Source organism: Saccostrea cucullata, unplaced genomic scaffold (genome assembly GCF_032062105.1).
Source record: "Saccostrea cucullata isolate Sc308-1 unplaced genomic scaffold, CSIRO_AGI_Scuc_v1 ctg11300, whole genome shotgun sequence".
Lineage (NCBI taxonomy): Eukaryota > Metazoa > Mollusca > Bivalvia > Ostreida > Ostreidae > Saccostrea > Saccostrea cuccullata.
In genome coordinates, this window is record NW_026923313.1 from 1 (window position 1) to 21,194 (window position 21,194).

General features: G+C 33.5%; 2 protein-coding genes and 1 long non-coding RNA gene across 3 annotated transcripts; 2 read left to right on the forward strand and 1 right to left on the reverse strand.

Moving 5' to 3' along the window:
* The first annotated feature begins 344 nt into the window (after positions 1–344).
* LOC134263725 (uncharacterized) lies at positions 345–8,292 on the forward strand. Its single transcript, XR_009991337.1, has 4 exons — positions 345–459; positions 789–891; positions 7,742–7,837; positions 8,158–8,292. It is a non-coding gene; the product is annotated as an uncharacterized LOC134263725 (long non-coding RNA).
* On the reverse strand, positions 4,113–15,926 carry LOC134263724 (uncharacterized). The gene is given in 3 exon segments (XM_062746107.1): positions 4,113–6,324; positions 13,829–15,460; positions 15,847–15,926. Coding segments are annotated over 2 exon segments (3,291 nt in total). The 5' UTR covers positions 15,453–15,460; positions 15,847–15,926; the 3' UTR covers positions 4,113–4,657.
* Positions 15,927–16,948: 1,022 nt separating this feature from the next.
* LOC134263722 (uncharacterized) lies at positions 16,949–21,144 on the forward strand. The gene is made up of 4 exons (XM_062746106.1): positions 16,949–16,970; positions 17,023–17,168; positions 18,108–18,263; positions 20,660–21,144. Exons 1-4 carry the CDS (start codon positions 16,949–16,951, stop codon positions 20,783–20,785), a joined length of 450 nt encoding a protein of 149 aa, XP_062602090.1. The 3' UTR covers positions 20,786–21,144.
* Positions 21,145–21,194: the final 50 nt, after the last annotated feature.

Below are 21,194 nucleotides of genomic sequence, written 5' to 3' on the forward strand. Positions count from 1 at the left end.
TAAACATATTTAAAATATTTTCATACACTTTAATTATTTCAAGATAATGCAAAACCTATAAATAGAAACTAACTATTCTTTTTGATGAGAATTTTCTGTATTGTTAAAATACATTCATAATATTTCCTATGCTGTACAAGCATATTAAGTAATTGTATCTAATGGAAAAATAAAATGATAGTTAATGGGGTTCTTTTTAATTTATTTTCGAAATTTATTAAATGCAGTAAATAGTTTGTTTCCCATTAGCTAGTCTATAAATAATCTAATGTCATAATTAACTACCAGCTAATTATTATTTTTCTTTTGTATAAATTTTTATATAATTTTTTGTCTCTGATTTCAGGCATGTACCTTGGCTTTACCCAGATGGAGTGGTATGACAGGATTTACCCCTCCCTGTCGGGGGAGGATCTACCCATGGAGTGTGTTTAGGAGGCAGGGGAAATACTGTACCTGGTAATTAACTCACAGTCAAACCTCGTTATCTAAAACTAAGTGGGACCGAGTTCAAACATTGAGATGATTAAGAAGGCAAGAGATATTTGGTCTAAAATAAAAAAAAGGACTGGAGGAATACCAAATCACTAAATTGACATAGCCATGGTGTTCAGGATATCTGAGTTTGAACAGCGTTTTACTGCTTTCAGAGAATTTTATGTGACACAAAGTTATAGTTTATACTGTAATATATAAGATTCTTTATTCATTTGTAAATTTATTTTCCTTTTTAACAAACTTTCAATTCAATTTGTAGTAAATTTTTCAGTGTATTTTGTGTGTTTTAGCCAGAGGGGACCTACCATGGTACTATTAACCTGGGAGACACAGTAGCTATTGGAATACAGAAGAAAGAGGCTTCCATAGAGACAGAAAAACTCTTCTACAAAGGTAAAAAAATAAGTACACATAATAATTCATTACATAAATTTATATACAAATTAATGGGAATAAAAATTCCATATAAGATGACAGGGCTATATTTCAAGAAACTGAACTAAGCCTATTGTGGTCCATTGGCCTCTTATTCAATTTTCATTACATAAAAAATACGTAATACTGAAGATCACTTAATTTTCGCGACACCTTATTGTCGGGAGATAGTCATTGACTCTATATAAGCGAGACATAATATTCACGAATTGTGGTCATTGCTCTATATAATCTTAAGGAATTCTATTATACGCGAGAATGAAATTTTCGCAAACATACTGTTTCGCGTAGTTACGCGAAAATAAAGTTCTCGCGAATAAAAAGTGATTTACAGTACGTATAATAATAACACAAGGGTGTTATTATTATATGTATTACGTATCTTTTTTATTTACCGAATATTACGGCAAAATGGATAGGTACGCGAACTCCTATGATTTTAGTTTTGGACTTACTATTGTACATTTTCAAAAACTTAACATTGATTTTTACAGAGCTGAATCTGGTACAAGCGACAGCGGGTGCCAGCAGAGATTGACTTCTGCAGGAGAGGATCCAAATTTTTCAGAAACTCCATAAACTTCTACCTGGTAGATAATCATGTTTTTTCTTTGAATTCCAACATTTGTTTCTGCATTCCCTATAGATTATTTAATGTAAAAAAAATTATCTTTAAATAGTCGGCCTCTTAAATTGGGCAGAAATAAAGAACAGAAATGTTTTGAATGCAGATTAATACAGCATGGCTTCAAACATAATAGCTCAAATGAAGCTTAATCAAGTGATTTTATCTTTGTTGTTCCATACATAGCACTGTCTAATTCAGGACATGAATTCTATATTACAAGTTGTATTCTGCTTGTGTATTTGTAGAGAGTACAGAGGTACTGATGAAGTTAGGACAGGCTTATTCTGACACAAGGAGGGTTGATGAAGGAATGAAATTTACCCAGCAGGCCATAGATAAAGATCCCCACTTCCTTATAGCTCACCTTAACATAGCCAAGATGTACATACAGGTTAGCTATACAGCAGCTTACTCTCAAGAAGGAGAAATTTCTTTATCTAAGCATTTATGAGTGCTAGCTTATTTTTTTCTCACATTGATAATAAATCTATGCCCTGAATATTTTGAATTAAAAACAGTTGTTTAATATTGGCATCAAGCATCAATAAAATTTTGTAGAAAATAGCTAGTGTAATTGATTTTTAAAAGTTCATTCGTTTTTGCTCTGAAAGATTAATTAAACTATTGTAATTCTCATTCTTTACAAGAACTTTGTTTCATGTGCAGGTATAATATTGCACAAGGTCATGAGATAGTAATTGAAAACAAGTTTTGTCTTGTTTAATTTATAAAATTTGATTTGACAATATTTTCTATTTTAGGTATAAATATCTTACATGTACTTGTATATAAATGAAATTTTAATTGCAGGAGATTACAGGTAGAATAACAATTGATAAAATCTACTGTGTACAGCAAAACTCGTTTAGTAAGAACACAGATATAGCAAATTCAGGATTATAACGAAGTTGTTTTGTTTATTTTTATTGACAGAAAAGCTGAAGGTTTGTTTGGAGATGAATCCCAAATTTTGGGACGTACATGCTACATATGGAGACTTCCTAATGAGAAAACAGGGGTTTAAAGAGGCAGCACAAATGTTTAGAAAGGTAAGAAAAAATAAGTACCAAAACAGCTACCTTTAATATCATTAGACAATGCTAGAAATGATTAAAATTTTCACCTAAAAAATCTCTGAAATTGGCAAAATTGTTTTTTGAAATTTCCGATTTCTTGACTATCATTTTCTATCTTATACATGAGAAATTGTTGAGGATTTTAAATGGACATTAACTACTTAAATTCCTTATTTTTCGCAAGTACTTATTATCGCAAAATGGCTATTCAACATCAAAGTGCGAGAATAATTTTTCACAAATGGAAGATTGATCAAAAGAATTTACATGGATTTCAGTGCCAAAAAAAAATAACAGAGTAATTTTATTTTGCGAGCGATGCTTCATGCAAAATGATGTAATAATTTTTAAAATTCCTTGCGTATAATTAGAAATTCACAGTATTATGTATCTTATTAATTTGATCAATTTACAGGGAACACAGGTAAAGCCAGACATGATTCCATTCTGTGCAAATCTTAGGAACGCCCTGCAACAAAGCGGTAACAGCAAAGGGGTAAGGGAGACAAATCTGGTTATAGAAAGGCTTCAACGAGAACAGCAGGACAGACAGTGATAAAAATAGTGCTAAATTTATACCAGTCACTAGTTCAAAGTCACACAGTGATTAGAATATAGTGCTAATTTATACCAGTCACAAGTTCAAAGTCCTTGTGCCTTCATTGTGGAGCATATCATGAAATTTGTTGTGTTAGAAAGGGAAATTTTATTATGGATGGAAATGGGAATAATTTAATTATTACTATGTAATTTTTTTCAGTTTATGAGTGTATTTATGGGGAGATTATGTACGATTAATATGGCATTCCAATTCATATTTTTCACATTGTATTTTATATCATTGGCTTTCTGCAGCTATTATCATTGGTGTGAAATGAATGAGAGACAATTTAAATATTGTTAGTACTTTTTATAAAAATGTGACACAACTTAGCATAAAATAATTTTTTATGTCAAGTTTTATTAATTCAATTTTTTTCTTGTTCAAAAGGTTCACATAATAGATTAATTTATTTTTATATAAATACACATATTTCCATCTCCAAAATTAAATCATATTTGCATTAAAAAATCTGTTTTCATGGGTTTTTTTTAACCAAAATTTGCAGACCTCTTGATCCAGTTTAATTCATTCTGTTATCTGTATTTTATGCATTTAACACAGTAGAAAAAAATCTTTATTAAACTGCATTTTGTTCAACTTCCCCAACTTTGTAACATTCCAATTATCTCCTTTCAATGTGTTGGAGTTATCTCTCTTTGAATATTTGTGATCTCGTTTTGCCTCGTTATATCTGTGATACTTTGTCCCTGATTGTTAATAAAAAGTGATGAAATAATTATAAATGTTATATATTACTCACAAATAAAAATAGATTAACATTAAATGTGTTAGATTTGTCATGTCCCAGACTGAGTGAATGGGAGTTAATAAGTAATTTTGAGTTTTGATTTTGAAGTTTCAACGACTACCCTTGTTATACCCGGGGTCCTGACTCAGTTCACACAGTGTCGTTTGTCCAACGGGATCATATTGATGTTGACTCAGGGTCTTGATGTTGTGAGGGTGCCTAAACATTTTAACTCATGCTTGACCAAAGTCATTTGCTACATGTATGTGCATGACATATGTCAATGTTGACTTGGAGGTCAAATACTTCAAAAAAGTATCTTTGTGGGCAATGTTTTTTTTTTTTGTGGAAAAAATACTAAATAATCCATAAATTTGTTCCGTGTTTTTATGGGACTATTTTTATATAGTAAAATTTGATGTCACGGGGCCTTGTGCATTTCAAATCTACTAAATTAGACGGTATTTTGATTTATTTTTTATTTCAAGTAAAAATGGAAATATCAGGAATCCCTGTCTAGTGAGGAGACTATGCCAGTGACATCAACAATAGCAGGAAACATGGGATAATTTTAGCTTCGCCCGTTATGCAAATTATCCCATGTTTCCCACTATTGTTGATGCCCTGGCATACTCTCCTAACTACACAGTGACTCCTTAAATGCATGTCTATCTAAGATATTTAATTTTCTTAAGCTTTCCTCTCCACTCAGCAACAAACAAACAGTTATTTTTGTCCACGCATAAACCATATGGATCCTTCAGATCACAGTTATCAATATAACGGAGGAACTGTCCATCCTGGTCTAGTATGTGGATACAGTTGTTATTAAAGTCTGCTATCAGGATCTGACTCTGGCTGTCTGTTGTGATGCCAAAGGGTTGAAAAGGTTTGTTTTTTGTAACAGAAGGATGACCAGTGGATCTAAATCGGAGTTTACCAGTCTGGTTAACCACTACCACAGCACCAGCTCCATTGTCAGCCACACAAATATCCAGGTTTCTGTTCTCATTGATGTACTTAAAGAAGCTGTTTCCTGAATACAGAGGTTTACCCCCCTCATCAAACTGGATTGTTTGTTTCTCAGTGGAGCCTGAGTAACGGACAACTTTGGATTGTGTTTTATCATCACTGCACATATTAACCAGGAGATCACCAGAGGAGGTGACACAGAGTTGTAAAGGTCTCCAGCCCTGTAGTCTGATCATCTCCTCTGTCTGTCCATTCTTTACTTTATTCACAGTCCTTGTTTCCCAGTCAGTGTACAATAGATCCCCATCACTTGTCACTGCTATATCATTTGGACATTTCCCTGATTTTGTTTTGATTGTCTTGATGAGTGAACCTTGAATGTTGAAACATTTCATACCATCGACTGCTCCACTTGTCCAGATTTCTTCTTCACTGAGACAGGTGACACTGCGAAGTTTTTCATAACCAGTAATTATTGTTGTTATAAGTTCTGGTTCTTCAAGCAGTCCTCTGGTTGGTGTCTGTGGTTTCTTCAGTTTGTAGCCATTTTCTTCTGTTTTGGTAGCTAATTGTGTTAAAGATCCAAACAATGTAAAAAGATGTTCTGTATTTTTAGCCTTTGGACTGAACACAGGCAGTGATATCTTAACTTTAGGCGGAAGTCTGCTTAATTCTTCGATTTTAGAACTGTATTCCATAGTCATGGACACTTCATTTGATTCATCTATTCTATTTAACTGAAGCAAAGTTTGCTCAATTTGATATATAATCTGCTTAATTTCATCTAAATGTTTCTTCAGAATGCTTAAATGTTTATTTTTTACTTCCTCAATTTCTGTTGTCAGTTTGTTGACAATGTTGTCAATTTCTTTGTGCCATTCTTCTCCATTGTGTTTCACTGCCGTTGAAAGTTTTCCATATTTTCCATCCAGATTAGTAATCTAGGCTTCTATATCAGAGGCAATTTCTTCATAAGTTGGAGAAATTATTTGTTCTAAGTCTTCAGTATCTTTCCCTATGAGTTCTCTCTTTGAATTAAAGATATCCAAAATAGTTGTAATGGTATGTCCCTTATGTGTATCAGTTATAATGCATAAAGAACACACAGATGTGTTGCATTCTTCACACTGAAGTTTACATCTATCTGTTTCATGTGTTTTGCACTGTGGATAAATTAAGGTGGATTTCCTTTGCTGAATTTGGACAATTTGATGTTTGCTATAGTCATCAGCAATGTGTTCTCCAATGCAGGGTTTACAGAGGTTGACATGACAGAAATCACAGTACATCTGTACTATAGCTGTCTCGCATAAGTCACATCTGATCACATCCTGGGCACTTCTGCTGGGATCCATGTCCAAATCTAAAATTTGAATGATATGACATTGATTATGGCTCCCAATGCCTATATAAATATCTTTGGTCGAAAACGAAAGCAAATATTATATCTTCTCTATATTTCATAATCTCACAAATCAAAATGTCCTGATATATTGAAATTGTTTCCTTAAAACTTAAATTGCTTATGGTGATACCGATTTTTATTTAAAAGTTTAATTTCAACCTAAAGGTGTTAAAGAATAACACCCATGTACCTTTTCACCCAGTATCTAAATACTCAGTAATCCATTATGTACCTGCCTAGTTTATTTTATAGAAATGTTATGCATTGTAATTTATACAATAACTTAAGTTAAATCAAATAAGTTCAGATGTATAACAATACTTGTACATTATAATAGGCAATACCAATTTATGTATGTCCAAATAAGAATCCAGAAAATAAGAAATGGCGGAAGCTTGATATCACCTGACTGGAAGGTTAAAATATAGGATGTCATATAATATAGTTATCTTTCTTGAGTAATATTAAGGCTATATCCTATTATTTGCAATGCGTTGCATTTAACAGGCCCAGCACAATACCTCGATAAAGGTACATGTATATAGCTTAATTGATAAAGCTATATAGCTTTATCGAGGTATTTAAAATACCTTGATCAAGGTATTTTATGTAATGAAAATTCAAAAAAAAAATCTTTAAAAATTAATTACTGAAAGTCGAGTTCTGAGTTGTTGTCAGTAAATTCACCAAAGCATGTAAAGTACTCAAACTCAAACAAATCAGTATTAAACTGTGTCGTGTGATTCCTAAATATACGCGTGAAATTAATTATCGCGTAACTTCGCGAGAAGTGGCACACACGAAATAAAATTACTCGCCTTTATTCAGTTTTATGATGAAATCTGTGGAAAATCTCTCGATCAACCGTCCATTCACGAATTATCATTCTCGCGATTCGCCGTTAAAGAGCCCATTTGCGATAATAAGTACTCGTTAAAAATAAGGAATCTACAGTATAAGATTCTTTATTCATGTGAAATTTTATGTTCCTCTTTAACAAACTTTCGATTCAATTTGTAGCAAAGTTTTATTATATTTTTTCTGTTATAGCCAGGGGGAACCTACCATGGCACTATTAACCTGGGAGACACAGTAGCTATTGGAATACAGAAGAAAGAGGCTTCCATAGAAACTGAAAAACTCTTCTACAAAGGTCAGTTAATCAGTGCACATAATAATTCATAACATAAATATAAAAATTCATGGGAATTAAAATTCCTTATAGGATGACAGCTAGGGCTATTTCAAGGACTTGAAATGAGCCTATTGTGGTCCATTGACCTCTTATTCAAATTTGTTGGCTCTCAGAACTGAATTAGTTTTGGATAAATTCTTACTTTTGCACATATTCAAGACTAAATACTGATTTTCACAGAGCTGAATCTGGAACAAGCTACACCTGGTGCCACCAGAGATCGACTTCTGCAGGAGAGGATCCAAATTTTTCAGAAGCTCCATAAACTTCTACCTGGTAGATACATGTAGTCCATGATAGTTTTTCTTTGAATTCCAATATTTGTTTTTGCATTCCCTATTGATTAATTAATGTAAAATGTTATCTTTTGTTAGAATAGTTGGCCTCTAAAATTTAATTGGCAGAAATAATTAGCAGCATTGTTTTAGAATGCATATTGATATAGCATATGGCTTCAAACATTACATAGCTCTCATATGAAGCTATAAAATGATTTTTTTCTTTCTTGTCCCAATCATTAAATTTTACCACTGTAGAAGTCAGGATATAGGATTTCTGTATTACATGTATGTTATATTCTCCTTTTGTGTTTGTAGAGAGTACAGAGGTACTGATGAAGTTAGGACAGGCTTATTCTGACACGGGGAGGGTTGATGTAGGAATAAAATTTACCCAGCAGGCCATAGACAAAGACCCCCACTTCCTTATAGCTCACCTGAACAAAGCCAAGATGTACATGTACATACAGGTTAGCTTAACAGAAGCAAAATCGATCCTTAGAAAGTCTTAGAGCATTTTGTTAATCTAAGCATTTATGAATGCAAGATACAGTACCGACCAGACACAACCTAACAGAAAGCGAACCCGGAGTTGCAAATATATTTTTACTGAATCCAAGGGTTCATCGGGGTCCGCTAGGGCTGACCCCGAGCGATACCCGGCATTCTTCGCGGAAAAGCGAACCCGTAGCGGACCCCGAGCGAAACAAAGCGTACCCAGAGAGCGAACCCCAAATTCAGTAGCGGTCCCAGAGAGCGAACGCAGGTTCGGTATTTCTTTACAGAGCTGTCAATCAGAATTAGCGATTAACCAATCAGCGAATCAACCAATCAAAATAACATATTAATCCGACGGTTGGGATATAAGATCGAATGTGTTGATTTAATTCGATATAAATGCAAATCCTGTACATAAAAGCAAAACGTGTGAATGTGCTGTGTAAATCTATTATGATTATAAAAATATTATTTAATATTTATTTATTTTAATCCTCCAGGTTGTATTTTTTTATTTTTATTTTCTTTTTTTTATTAAGGCAATTAATTATTATGTTTTAATTTTCCACGTAGAATTATACATGAATACATGAATATACACTATTAAAGAAAGAAATCCGGACCGCTATGAAATACGTCTGGTTTATCGGGGTAAACTCAGGTGAAGTGCGATTTCCATAATTGAACGAATTAATCATTCTACATCGTACATTGTTTCATTCTTTCAAAATGGCGTAACTATACTTGACAAAGAATAATCTGACAAATATAATATAGAAGGGATATTTTAACATATGAGTTATGATCTGTTTATTGAATATAAATATATTGAAATGTTTTGGACTAATTATTAGGAAAAAATATTGATAAAGGCGTAAGCAATACGTAGTTATGTGGGTTGTTCGAGGGTTGGTAACGCAAACTAACTGTAGGGTTACACTAAATTGAAGGAATAATCTTTTTTTGTAACATCAGGAATTGCGTTAAATTCACGTTTATTCTGGTGAAGTCATTCAGTTTGTTAATACCATTAGGGCGGAATGACTTCAATCTGTGCATCCAGAAGGAAGATTTCCACATATACGATTTTTTTTCATGCCCAAGCAGATCAAGAAGATTAACATGATTAAAGAAGATCAATAATTTTGATGTAAATTTTCAGTAATTTATTGTAACAGGTAAAGTGAGAAATCATTGATAAAATAATTAGAATTTTATAAAGACAATGTGTGTGTGAAATAGGGGGCCTATATTGATATATTCTTATCGGGTCAGGAGAACAATTATTATTTGCCTTTTTCTTTAATTTTATAAAAATCATACTCGCTCCAAAATTCTGACCGTGAAAAAAATCTTATAAACAGTGTAATTTTTTTTTTAGAAAATGTCCGGTAATTATTTATTAGGAACTTTTAATGTGTAACTACTATGAATGAAATCTAAATATATCAGATGTACAAAAGGTTACATGTAATTTATAGATGCGAACAAATGTATTTTTAAACTACATAAAGCATGAATTTTAAAGGTATTAAGTTTAGATTTCTTTCGTCAGTTTCACTTGTACACCATTAGATACACTGAAAATCAATTCAACAGTCTTTCCTTCCTCTTCTTTTTTGTTTTCTCGTTATAACTTATTAATAAGAATAATAAGTGCCTTATAACCGGCCGTTAAATTAATTTCTCGGGATCGAAAAATCAATGAAATCAATTATTCATGTACATATAAACCTTCGTCGAATGTACAGTTGAATTTTAGAAAATTTATCAATGTTCTCCATTATATCACTGTTTACATGTACAGTGTACATGTCAGCATCGTCGCAAAAACAACAATGATCGATCCACAATACGAATAAACAAGGGGCGGGGCTAACTGGCGGTGAGATTAAAACGGGGTCCGCTTCACGCATCAGTGCGTAAAGCGGTTTAAAAATAAAATTGTTAGCGGACATATGACCCCGAGCGAACGCGGAGCGAACCCGGAGCGCACCCAAAGCGCACCCGGAGCGGTCCCAAAATTTCTGAAAACGAACCCGAAGCGGACCCCGAGTGAACCCGGGAAGCGAACCTGGGTTGCCTGTGTCCGGTCGGTACTGTATTATTATTTCATTTTTACATTGAGAACAAATCTGTGTCCTAAACAGTTTGAATTTAAATCATGACCATCTGCAATCCACCATGAAAAAATTGCTATTAACAGTTGTTCAATATTGGCATCAATGAAAATTTTGCAGAAAATAGCTATATGTAGTGTATTTAATTTTAAAATTTCATTTGCTTTTGCTCTAAAGTCTGAATTAAACTACTCAGTATTGTAAATCTCATTCTTTTCAAGAACTTTATTTCATGTGTGATCACACAAGACTATGAGACAGTAATTGAAAATTAGTTTTGCTAATGTTTATCTATAAAATTTGATTTGGTAGCATTTTTATTTTGAGTAAATACCTTGCATGTTACAGTACATGTATATACATGTAGAGGAAATTCTAATTAGAAAAGATTAGCACCAGTCAATTTATATTGATTTGATTTGAGCATATTTTATGTAATAAATACGTTAAATTAATGGATTTGGCAGCGGGCTTAGCTACATGTAGCCTATATAAGCCCTCTCCATTAATAATCATGGGTAATCTGTTTCTTTTTACAGAAAAATGAAGATAAAAAAGCCGAGGGAAAACTGAAGGTTTGTTTGGAGGTGAATCCGAAGTTGTGGGACATACACGCTACGTATGGAGACTTCCTAATGAGAAAACAGAGGTTTAAAGAGGCAGCACAGATGTTTAGAAAGGTAGGAAAAAATAGGTATCAAAACAGGTACCTTAAATGTCATAATAGACAAAGCTGGAAATGATTAAAAAATTTCCCCGTCACCTTTTCTGATATTGGCAAAATTGTTTTAGAAATTTCCGATTTCTTGATAATCATTTTCTTTTACATGAGAAATGAAAAATTGTTGAGGATTTTAAATGGTCATTAATTACTGTAGATTTCTTATTTTTGGCGAGTACTTATTTTCGCAAAATGGCTATTCAACATCAAAGTGTGAGAATAATTTTTTTTCGTGAATGGAAGGTCGATCAAGAGAATTTACATGGATTTCACCCCCCTCCCCTAAATTACAGAAAATAATTTTATTTTGCGAGCGATGCTTCTCGAAATTAGGCGATTATTACATTAATTTTGTTAATTTACAGGGAACAGAAGCAAAGCCAGACATAATTCCGTTCTGGGCAAATCTGAGAAATGCCCTGCAACAAAGTGGTGACAACAAAGGAGTAAGGGAGACAAATCTGGTTATAGAAAGACTCCAACGAGAACAGCAGAACAGACAGTGATAAAAAATAGTGCTAATTTAGACCAGTCACAAGTTCAAAGTCACACAGTGATTAGAAAAGTGCTAATTTATACAAGTCACAAGTTCAAAGTCACACAGTGATTAGAATAGTGCTAATTTATACAAGTCACAAGTTCAAAGTCACACAGTGATTAGAATAGTGCTAATTTATAAAAGTCACAAGTTCAAAGTCACACAGTGATAAGAATAGTGCTTATTTATACAAGTCACAAGTTCAAAGCCCTTATGCCTGCATTGTGGAGCATAATCATGAAATTGTTTTTTTTTTTCTTAAGTTTTATTTTAAATTGTTGTTTTTTGTGTTTTTGCATGCGTGTGTGGGGAGAAAAAAAATCTGTCTCATTTCTTGTGGTTAGAAAGGGAAAGAATTTTAAAGTGGATGGAAAGGGGAATTATGTATTACATCATGATTTTATTTTTTCATTTCATTAGTGTATTTATGGGGAGATTATGTATGGTTATTACATTCCAATTCATTTTTTTAAATGACATGTAAATGTATATCATTGGCTTTTTGCAGCTATTACATTTTATAATTGGTGTGAAATAAATGAGAGGCAAATATTGGAAGTTGTATAAAAATGTGACACAACTTAGCATAATATAATTTTTTACGTCAAGTTTTATTAATTCAGTTTTTTTCTTGTTCAAATGAATCACATGTAGATATAATTTATTTTTATACAAAACACATATTTCCATCTCCAAATCATATTTACATTCAACATTTCATTGCATTAAAAAAATTCGGTTTTCGTATTTTTTACCAAAATTTGCAGACCTCTTGATCCAGCTTGCTTTATTCTGTTATCTGTATTTTATGCATATAACACAGTAGAAAAAAATCCTTATTAAAAAACATACTTCAATTTATTCAACATCCCCAACTTTGTAACATTCCAATTTATCTCCTTTCAATGTGTTGGAGTTATCTCTCTTTGAATACTTGATCTCGTTTTGCCACGTTATATCTGTGATACTTTGTCCCTGATTGTTAATCAAAAGTGATCAAATAATTTTAAATGTTATTTATTACTTACAAATAAAATGGATTGACATGAAATGTTTTAGTTTTGTCATGTCAAAGACTGAATGATTGGGAGTTAATAAGATTAATTTTGTGTTTTGATCGATACAATTGTTTTTGAAGTTTCAAGGACTACCCTTGTTATACCTGGGGTCTAGCTGACTCAGTTCACATAGTGTCGTTTGTCCAACGGAATCATATTGATATTAACTCAGGGTCTTGACGTTGTGAGGGTGCCTAAATATTTTAACTCATGGTTGACCAAAACAGGCGCGGATCCAGAAATTTTTCAAAAGGGGGATTGAAGGCGAAAAGAGTTAAAACGTACGTTGTACACATATATATAGTTAAATAACTCAATAAAATATCGATACAGGGTGGAGTGTGGTTTTTGAAAGTGGGACGTTGATCAATCTGGGGAAAAGTACTTGTATACATTACCAGAAAGTTTTTGAAAAAGAAAGGAAAATAAATGTGAACCTGAAAATCCTCTTTTGTAAAGGGAGGGGGTTTTATTTTGTTTTTACAACCGAATTTCTTTATATATTACAACATTAGCCTTTCATTTAATATTTTCTATAGTAAAAACACAACAAAAAAATGGAACTTTCCTATTTCTCTTTCTTTTTTGCAAATCCAAGGGGGGGGGGGGGGGGTTGCAAAGATAACCCCCCCCCCCCCCCTCTGGATCCGCCACTGCAAAGTCATTTGCTACATGTCTGTGCACGACATATGTCAATGTTGACTTGGAGGTCAAATACTTCAAAAAAGTATCTTTGTGGGCAGTGTTTTGTGGGGAAAAATGTTTTTACGGGACTTTTTTTATAGTAAAACTTGACGTCATGGGGCCTGGTGCATTTCAAATCTACTTAATTGGATGGTATTTCGATTTATTTTCAGATTTGTTCTTTCAAGTAAAAATGGACATATAAGGAATAAAGGAATCACTGTCTAGTTAGTAAGGGACTTCGCTTGTTATAATGCAAATTATCCCATGTTTCCCACTATTGTTGATGCCCTGGCATAGTCTCCTAACTAGACAGTGATTCCTTAAATACATGTCTATCCAAGATATTTAATTTTCTTAAGCTTTCCACTCCACTCAGCAACAAACAAGTTGTTGTTTTTGTCCACACATAAACCAAATGGATTCTTCAGACCACAGTTATCTATATAACAGAGGAACTGTCCGTCCTGGTCAAGGATGTGGATACAGTGGTTATTGAAGTCTGCTGTCAGGATCTGACTCTGGCTGTCTGTTGTGATGCCAAAAGGTTGAAATGGTTCGTTTTTTGTAGGAAAAGGATGACTACTGTATCTAAATCGGAGTTTTCCAGCCTGATTGACCACCACTACAGCACCAGCTTCACCGTCAGCCACACAGATATCTAGGTTTTTGTTCTCACTGATGTACTTAATATTGGTATTTCCTGAATACAGAGGTTTACCCTCCTCATCAAACTGGATTGTTTGTTTCTGTGTGGATCCTGAGTAACGAACAACTTTGGAGTGTGTTTTATCATCAATGTACATGGTAACCAGGAGATCACCAGAGGAGGTGACACAAAGATTAACTGGTACCCAGCCCTGTAGTCTGATCATCTCCTCTATCTGTCCATTCTTCACTTTATTCACAGTCCCTGTTGTCCCATCAGAGTACACTAGATCCCCATCACATGTCACTGCTATGTCATTTGGCCATTCCCCTGATTTTGTTTTGATTGTCTTAATGAGTAAGCTTTGAATGTTGAAGCATTTCATATCACCAACAAGTGCACTTGTCCAAATTTCTTCTTCACTAAGACAGGCAACATTACGGAGGTTTTCATACCCAGTATCTATAGTGGTGAAAAGTTCTGGTTCTTCAAGCAGTTCTCTGGTTGTTGTCTCTGGTTTCTTCAGTTTGTAGCCATTTTCTTCTGTTTTCATAGTTAATTCTGTTAAAGATCCTAACAATTTATAAAGATGTTCTGTATCTTTAGCCTTTGGACTGAACACAGGCAGTGATATCTTAACTTTAGGCGGTAGTCTGCTTAATTCTTCGCTTTTAGAACTGTATTCCATTGTCAAAGACACTTCATTTGATTCATTTATTCTATTTAACTGAAGCAAAGTTTGCTCAATTTGATATATAATCTGATTGATTTCATCTAAATGTTTCTTCAGAATGCTTAAATGTTTATTTTTTACTTCTTCAATTTCTGTTGTCAGTTTGTTGACAATGTTGTCGATTTCTTTGTGCCATTCTTCTCCATGTTTTGTTACTGCTGTTGAAAGTTTTGCATATTCTCCATCCAGATTAGCCATCTGAGTTTCTATATCCGTTGTGATTTCTTCATACGTAGGAGAAATTATTTGTTCTAACTCTTCAGTATCTTTTCTAATTACTTCTCTCTTTGAATTAAAAATATCCAAAAGAGTTGAAATGGTATGTCCCTTATGTGTATCAGTTATAATGCATAAAGAACACACAGATGTGTTGCATTCTTCACACTGAAATTTACATCTTTTTGTTTCATGTGTATTGCACTGTGGATAAATTAAGGTGGATTTCCTTTGCTGAATTTGGACAATTTGATGTTTGCTATAGTCATCAGCAATGTGTTCTCCAATACAGGGTTTACAGAGGTTGACATGACAGAAATCACAGTACATCTGTACTATAGCTGTCTCACAAAGGTCACATCTGATCACATCCTGGGCACTGCTGCTGGGATCCATGTCCAAATCTAAAATTTGAATGATATGACATTGATTATGGCTCTCAATGCCCATATAAATATCTTTGGTCGAAAACGAAAGTAAATATTATATCTACTCTATGTTTCATAATCTCACAAATTTAAATGTCCTGATTTATTAAAATTGTTACCTTAAAACTTAAATTGCTTATGGTGATACCGATTTTTAATTTTAAAAAGTTTAATTTCAACCTAAGGGTGTTAAAGGATTACACCCTTGTACCTTTTCACCCAGTATCTAAATAAATCATTATACACGTACCTGCCTATAGTTTATTTTATAGGAATGTTATGCATTGTAAATTATACAATAACTTAATTAAGTTATGAATCAATAATTTCAGTATATAACAATACATTATAATAGGCAATACCAATTTATGTATGTCCAATTAAGAATCCAGATAATAAGAAATGGCGGAAGCTTGCCCTCACCTGACTGGAGGGTTAAAATATAGGGTGTCATAGATATAGTTGTCTTTCTTGAGTAATATTACTGATCCATAAAAATTATGTTTTCATGTTTTCAAAATTGTTTATAAGTTAAATCGTATTTCAATTTCCAACTTTTAATTTTTTTACGTTTGCGTATCGATCCAATATTTTTGAATTTATAGAAATATTCGTCATCTGAGATCTTTTTAATATAATAGGGGCCTAATCAAGTAATGACTGGAAGATGGTGTTCCAGTTACATGTAATAGGGGCCTAATCAAGTAATGACTGGAAGATGGTGTTACAATTCATAGGGGAAATATCATTGGACAGTTTTTGAGTTTTGTCCGTAATTGAACTGAATGTCCCAAAATATAAACTTAATGGATTTTTAAAAAATCAACACATTAAAAGTAATTTCCGCATTTGATATTTCGTTTAACTCTTTTTTGGTGATATGTAGAAATATTTGAAAAAACGTAGTCGATTGTGCGACCACAAATCATTCTTTTATATTGTTATATCATTATTTTTGCTCTCTGAGATATTTTGACCTTCCTCACCCCCCTACCCCCCCCCCCCCATGCACTTATTTTAGAAAAAGGATGTTAAAACCCTTTTACTGATGTGTACCATTGACAATCTGTTTTTAAAAAAGCCTTTAACATTTATTAGGGAGATCTCCCTTATCATGTATACATGTATAGGGGTATTTTTTGTACGGAACGGTTATCTGAAGTTTTAACTCATTTTTTCGCATCGTATATTTGAAAAGGAAGTGTAATAAATACAAAATGTAAAAAAAAAATCAAGGTAGGGGTAATATACAAGTACCTGTGTCCAGAACTTGCACTAAGTTGTAGAAGTGAACACGCCAGTGGCAAATCTTGTACATTGTGTCGCTGAACTTTTCACTGTATACAGTAAATATCAAACATGGACAGTTCAACCAAAATATATCATAGAATTTACATATAAGTAAGAATAATAATATTTCATATACAAGTTTACACGTTTTCTCCAGTATAGAGTATAGAAAAGATGAAAGGTCATGAGGATATAAGTCAGGTGTAGGATTTCTGTATTACGTGTTTTATCCCCCTTTGTATTTGTAGAGAGTACAGAAGAACTGATGAAGTTAGGACAGGCTTTTTCTGACACAGGGAGGGTTGATGAAGGAATAAAATTTACCCAGCAGGCCATAGACAAAGACCCCCACTTCCTTATAGCTCACCTGAACAAAGCCAAGATGTACATTCAGGTTAGCTAAAAAGCACAACAAAATCCTTTGATAAAACATTTTGTTTATCTAAGCATTTATGAATGTGAAATTCTTTTTACGTTGAAAACAAATCGGTCTGTATCCAAGGCATTTTGGGATTGAAAATCTATCTTGAGTGCAAAATTAACCCAAGAATCTAATGCTATAATCAAATCTTTAGTGTTGACCTCTGCAATGACAGTTTTGCTGAGAATAGCTAGGGTATTTTTTATTTTAAAATTTTATTTGTTTTTGCTCTGAAAGCTGAATCAAACTACATGTATTGTAAATCTCATTCTTTACAAGAACTTTGTTTCATGTGCAGGTATAATCACACAAGACCATGACAAGTTTTGCTCTTGTTTATTGTGAAATCACAGATTTTCGTGGGGGTTTATTTCGTTGTTTTCGAGGTATGAAGAGAACCACAAGCTCAGTTCCTTCAGGAAATGTAAAACTTTGACAGGCATAAGTACTAAAAAGTTTTCCATCCACAAAATCAAATCCCCATGAACCAAGAGTTTTTTCCTCAAACCACGAAAATTTGAGATTTTACAGTTAATTTATAAAATTTGATTTATCAGTATTTATAATTTGAGTTTTAAAAAAACACTTACATGTATTGCAAGAGATTAGAACCAGCAAAGACACCTAAATTTTTATCAATCAGACACTCAGTACTAGTAAGCTAAATATTGAAAAATTCTATCCCCTCTATATAGAGGAGGTAGAATTTTTTATATTTGGCTTCAAACTGAGCATATGATTGATTTGATAAAAATTCAGGTGCCTGTAGAACCAGTCAATTTAAAATCGATTTGATTTGAACATATTATATTATGTAATAAATACATTAATTGTTTAGCGGTAGGCATAACTATAGTCTATATTTTATAACCCTCTCCATTTGTAATCACTGAGCTATCTGTTCTTTAACAGAAGAATGACGATAAAAAAGCAGAAGAAAAACTGAAGGTTTGTTTAGAGATGAATCCCAAATTGTGGGACGTACATGCTACATATGGAGACTTCCTTATGAGAAAACAGAGGTTTAAAGAGGCAGCACAAATGTTCAGAAAGGTAGGGAAAATAAGTGTCAAAAAGGTACCTCTAATGAAATTAGATAATGCTAGAAATGATTAAAAATTTCACCTTCTATGAAATTGGCAGAATTGTTTTTGAAATTTTCAATTTCTTGCCCGTACGAAACAGTCCGGGGGGCTTAGACACGGCTCAGGCACAGATTCCGTCTCCAGAAACTCGTGCTTTAGCATTCCGTGCTCCTATGAAAGTATGTATGGTAAGCCGGGCCTATAAGTGGTCGATGCACGGACACGGCACAGGATATAGGCCGATATATTTAAATGAGATCAAACGGTTTTCCAAAACCCGTGTCAGAAAGCTGTGCTTGTTTCCATATATGGACTCACGGATTCTGTAAATCAGTGTCTGAAACCCGTGTCCTTTTCCATACATGTAGACACGGTTTTTTAGAAACCTGTGTCAAACAAGAAGCCCAGGGGCCACAGCGCTCATCTGAGCACATCGCACATGAATTTAACCAACCAACCCCGGCATTCATCATTTGAACAAACTAGAATCTACACTACCTGAGGATGATTCCATATAAATATCACTAATCATAGATTTGTAGTATACTTGAAAAGAAATTTTTTAAAGGATTCCCTATATATCCCTATGTAAAACTTGGGTCAACGATTTTGGCCCCACCCTAGCCCCGGGGATCATGATGTGAACAAACTTGAATCTACACTACCTGAAGATGATTCCACATGAGTTTCATCTTTCCTGGCCCAGTGGTTCTTGAGGAGAAGATTTTTAAAGATTTTTCCTATATATTTCTATGTAAAACTTGGGTTGGCCATCTTGGCCCCACCCTAGCCCCGGGGGTCATGATTTGAACAAACTTAAATCTACACTACCTGAGGATGATTTCACATGAGTTCCATCTTTTCTGGCCCAGTGGTTCTTAAGAAGAAGATTTTTTTTTAAATGCCATGAATTTTTCTCCAATTAATAATTATCTCCCCTTGGAATAGGGCGTAGCCCTTTATTTGAACAAACTTGAATCCCCTTCACACAAGGATACCCGGTACTTTGTGCAAAGTTTGATTGAAATTGGCCCAGCGGTTCTTGAGAAGAAGTCGAAAATGTGAAAAGTTTAGGACGACGACAACGACTACAACGACGACAGACAATGGACAAATTTTGATCAGAAAAGGTCACTTGAGCCTTTGGCTCAGGTGAGCTAAAAAGCAATGCTGTATACCATATAAGGATTCACGGGATCTGTGCATTTGTTTAAATCTAGGTCGTGGCCTTTAGAGAATCTCCTGATGTAACTGTGGATGCAAAAATGGTGACTGAAACCATTAAACTTCACAATGCTTTACATTATCATTATGCTTAGCTTTAGAATTTGAAAAGTTAAAAATCTTGTATGAATGTGTCCATTTACTTTCTGTCAAGGATTAATTAAATTTATCAGTTACAATCCATGCTAGTTTTTAATTAAGATTTTAATGATAATGTATACAAATTATTCAATTGTAAATTAATCTAGTAGCTAATTCTGCACAATCTGAGAAAGAATTTACTTTAAATAAAACTTTCACTAGCACAGTGATGTCACATAAAATATATACTATAAAGGAGATCATGCATGAAATTGAAAAATCGACTTATTTATTCTAGATAACACTTAGTGCATTTAGTTCAAAAATGAAGAAATTATCCCAGACTGACATAAATATTATAATTCCAACTGACATTTGTTTAGTTAAATATCCTTTAAATAGAGCAAATAAGACACATTGACTTAGCTCATGATCATGAATCCCTCCAATTTAATATTCAAATGAAGGAAGTTATGATTGACCATGCTCAGTAAAAAGCTGTGAGATATCAATAGTATAATGAAAACCCGCCTAAGTTAAAAACCGTCTTCCTGGGACATGGATTCCCTGCCTCCACACGGGTTTCTGTGAGTGAGGATTCCTAACTTTCAGACACGGAAGCCATGTCCATGTCTTGGACATACAGAACCCGTGCGGCTTTTTAAAATCCCATGCGGATTCCATGTCGTAGCCGTGCCCAAGCCTTGCCTATTCCGCCTTGAACTTTCATACGGGCAGTTACCATTTTCTATCTTTAACATGAGAAATGAGAAATTGTTGAGGGTTTTAAATGGACATTAACTACTGTAGATTCCTTATTTTTCGCAAGTACTTATTATCGCAAAATGGCTGTTCAGCATCAAAGTGCGAGAATAATTTTTCACAAATGGAAGATTGATCAAAAGAATTTACATGGATTTCAGTGCCAAAAAAAAAATAACAGAGTAATTTTATTTCTCGAGCGATGCTTCATGCATAATGATGTGATAATTTAAACAATTCCTTGCGTATAATTAGAAATTCACAGTATTAAGTATCTTATTAATTTGATCAATTTACAGGGCACAGGTAAAGCCAGACATGATTCCATTCTGGGCAAATCTTAGGAACGCCCTGCAACAAAGCGGTGACAACAAAGGGGTAAGGGAGACAAATCTGGTTATAGAAAGGCTTCAACGAGAACAACAGGATAGACAGTGATAATAATCGAGCTAATTTATACAAGTCACAAGTTCAAAGTCACACAGTGATAAATATAGTGCTAATTTATACCAGTCACAAGTTCAAAGTCCTTATGCCTGCATTGTGGAGCATATCATGAAATTGCTGTATTTATTTTTTTTCTTAAGTTTTATTTTAAATTGTTGGGTTTTTTTTGCGTTTTTGCATGCATGTGTGTGCAGAAAAAACAATCTGTCTCATTTCTTGTGGTTAGAAAGGGAAATTTTATTATGGATGAAAAGGGGAATTATTTAATTATTACAATGTAATTTTTTTCAGTTTATGAGTGTATTATGGGGGGATTATGTATGCTTATGGCTTTCCAATTCATATTTTTCAATGACATGTATATTACTGTATATCATTGGCTTTCTGCAGCTATTATTGG

Coding starts and splice junctions, on each gene's coding strand:
- LOC134263722 (XM_062746106.1), top strand. CDS start 16,949: ATGAAAGGTCATGAGGATATAA. Junction 16,971..17,022: donor GAAAGGTCATGAGGATATAA/GTCAGGTGTAGG, acceptor TTGTATTTGTAG/AGAGTACAGAAGAACTGATG. Junction 17,169..18,107: donor AAGCCAAGATGTACATTCAG/GTTAGCTAAAAA, acceptor GTTCTTTAACAG/AAGAATGACGATAAAAAAGC.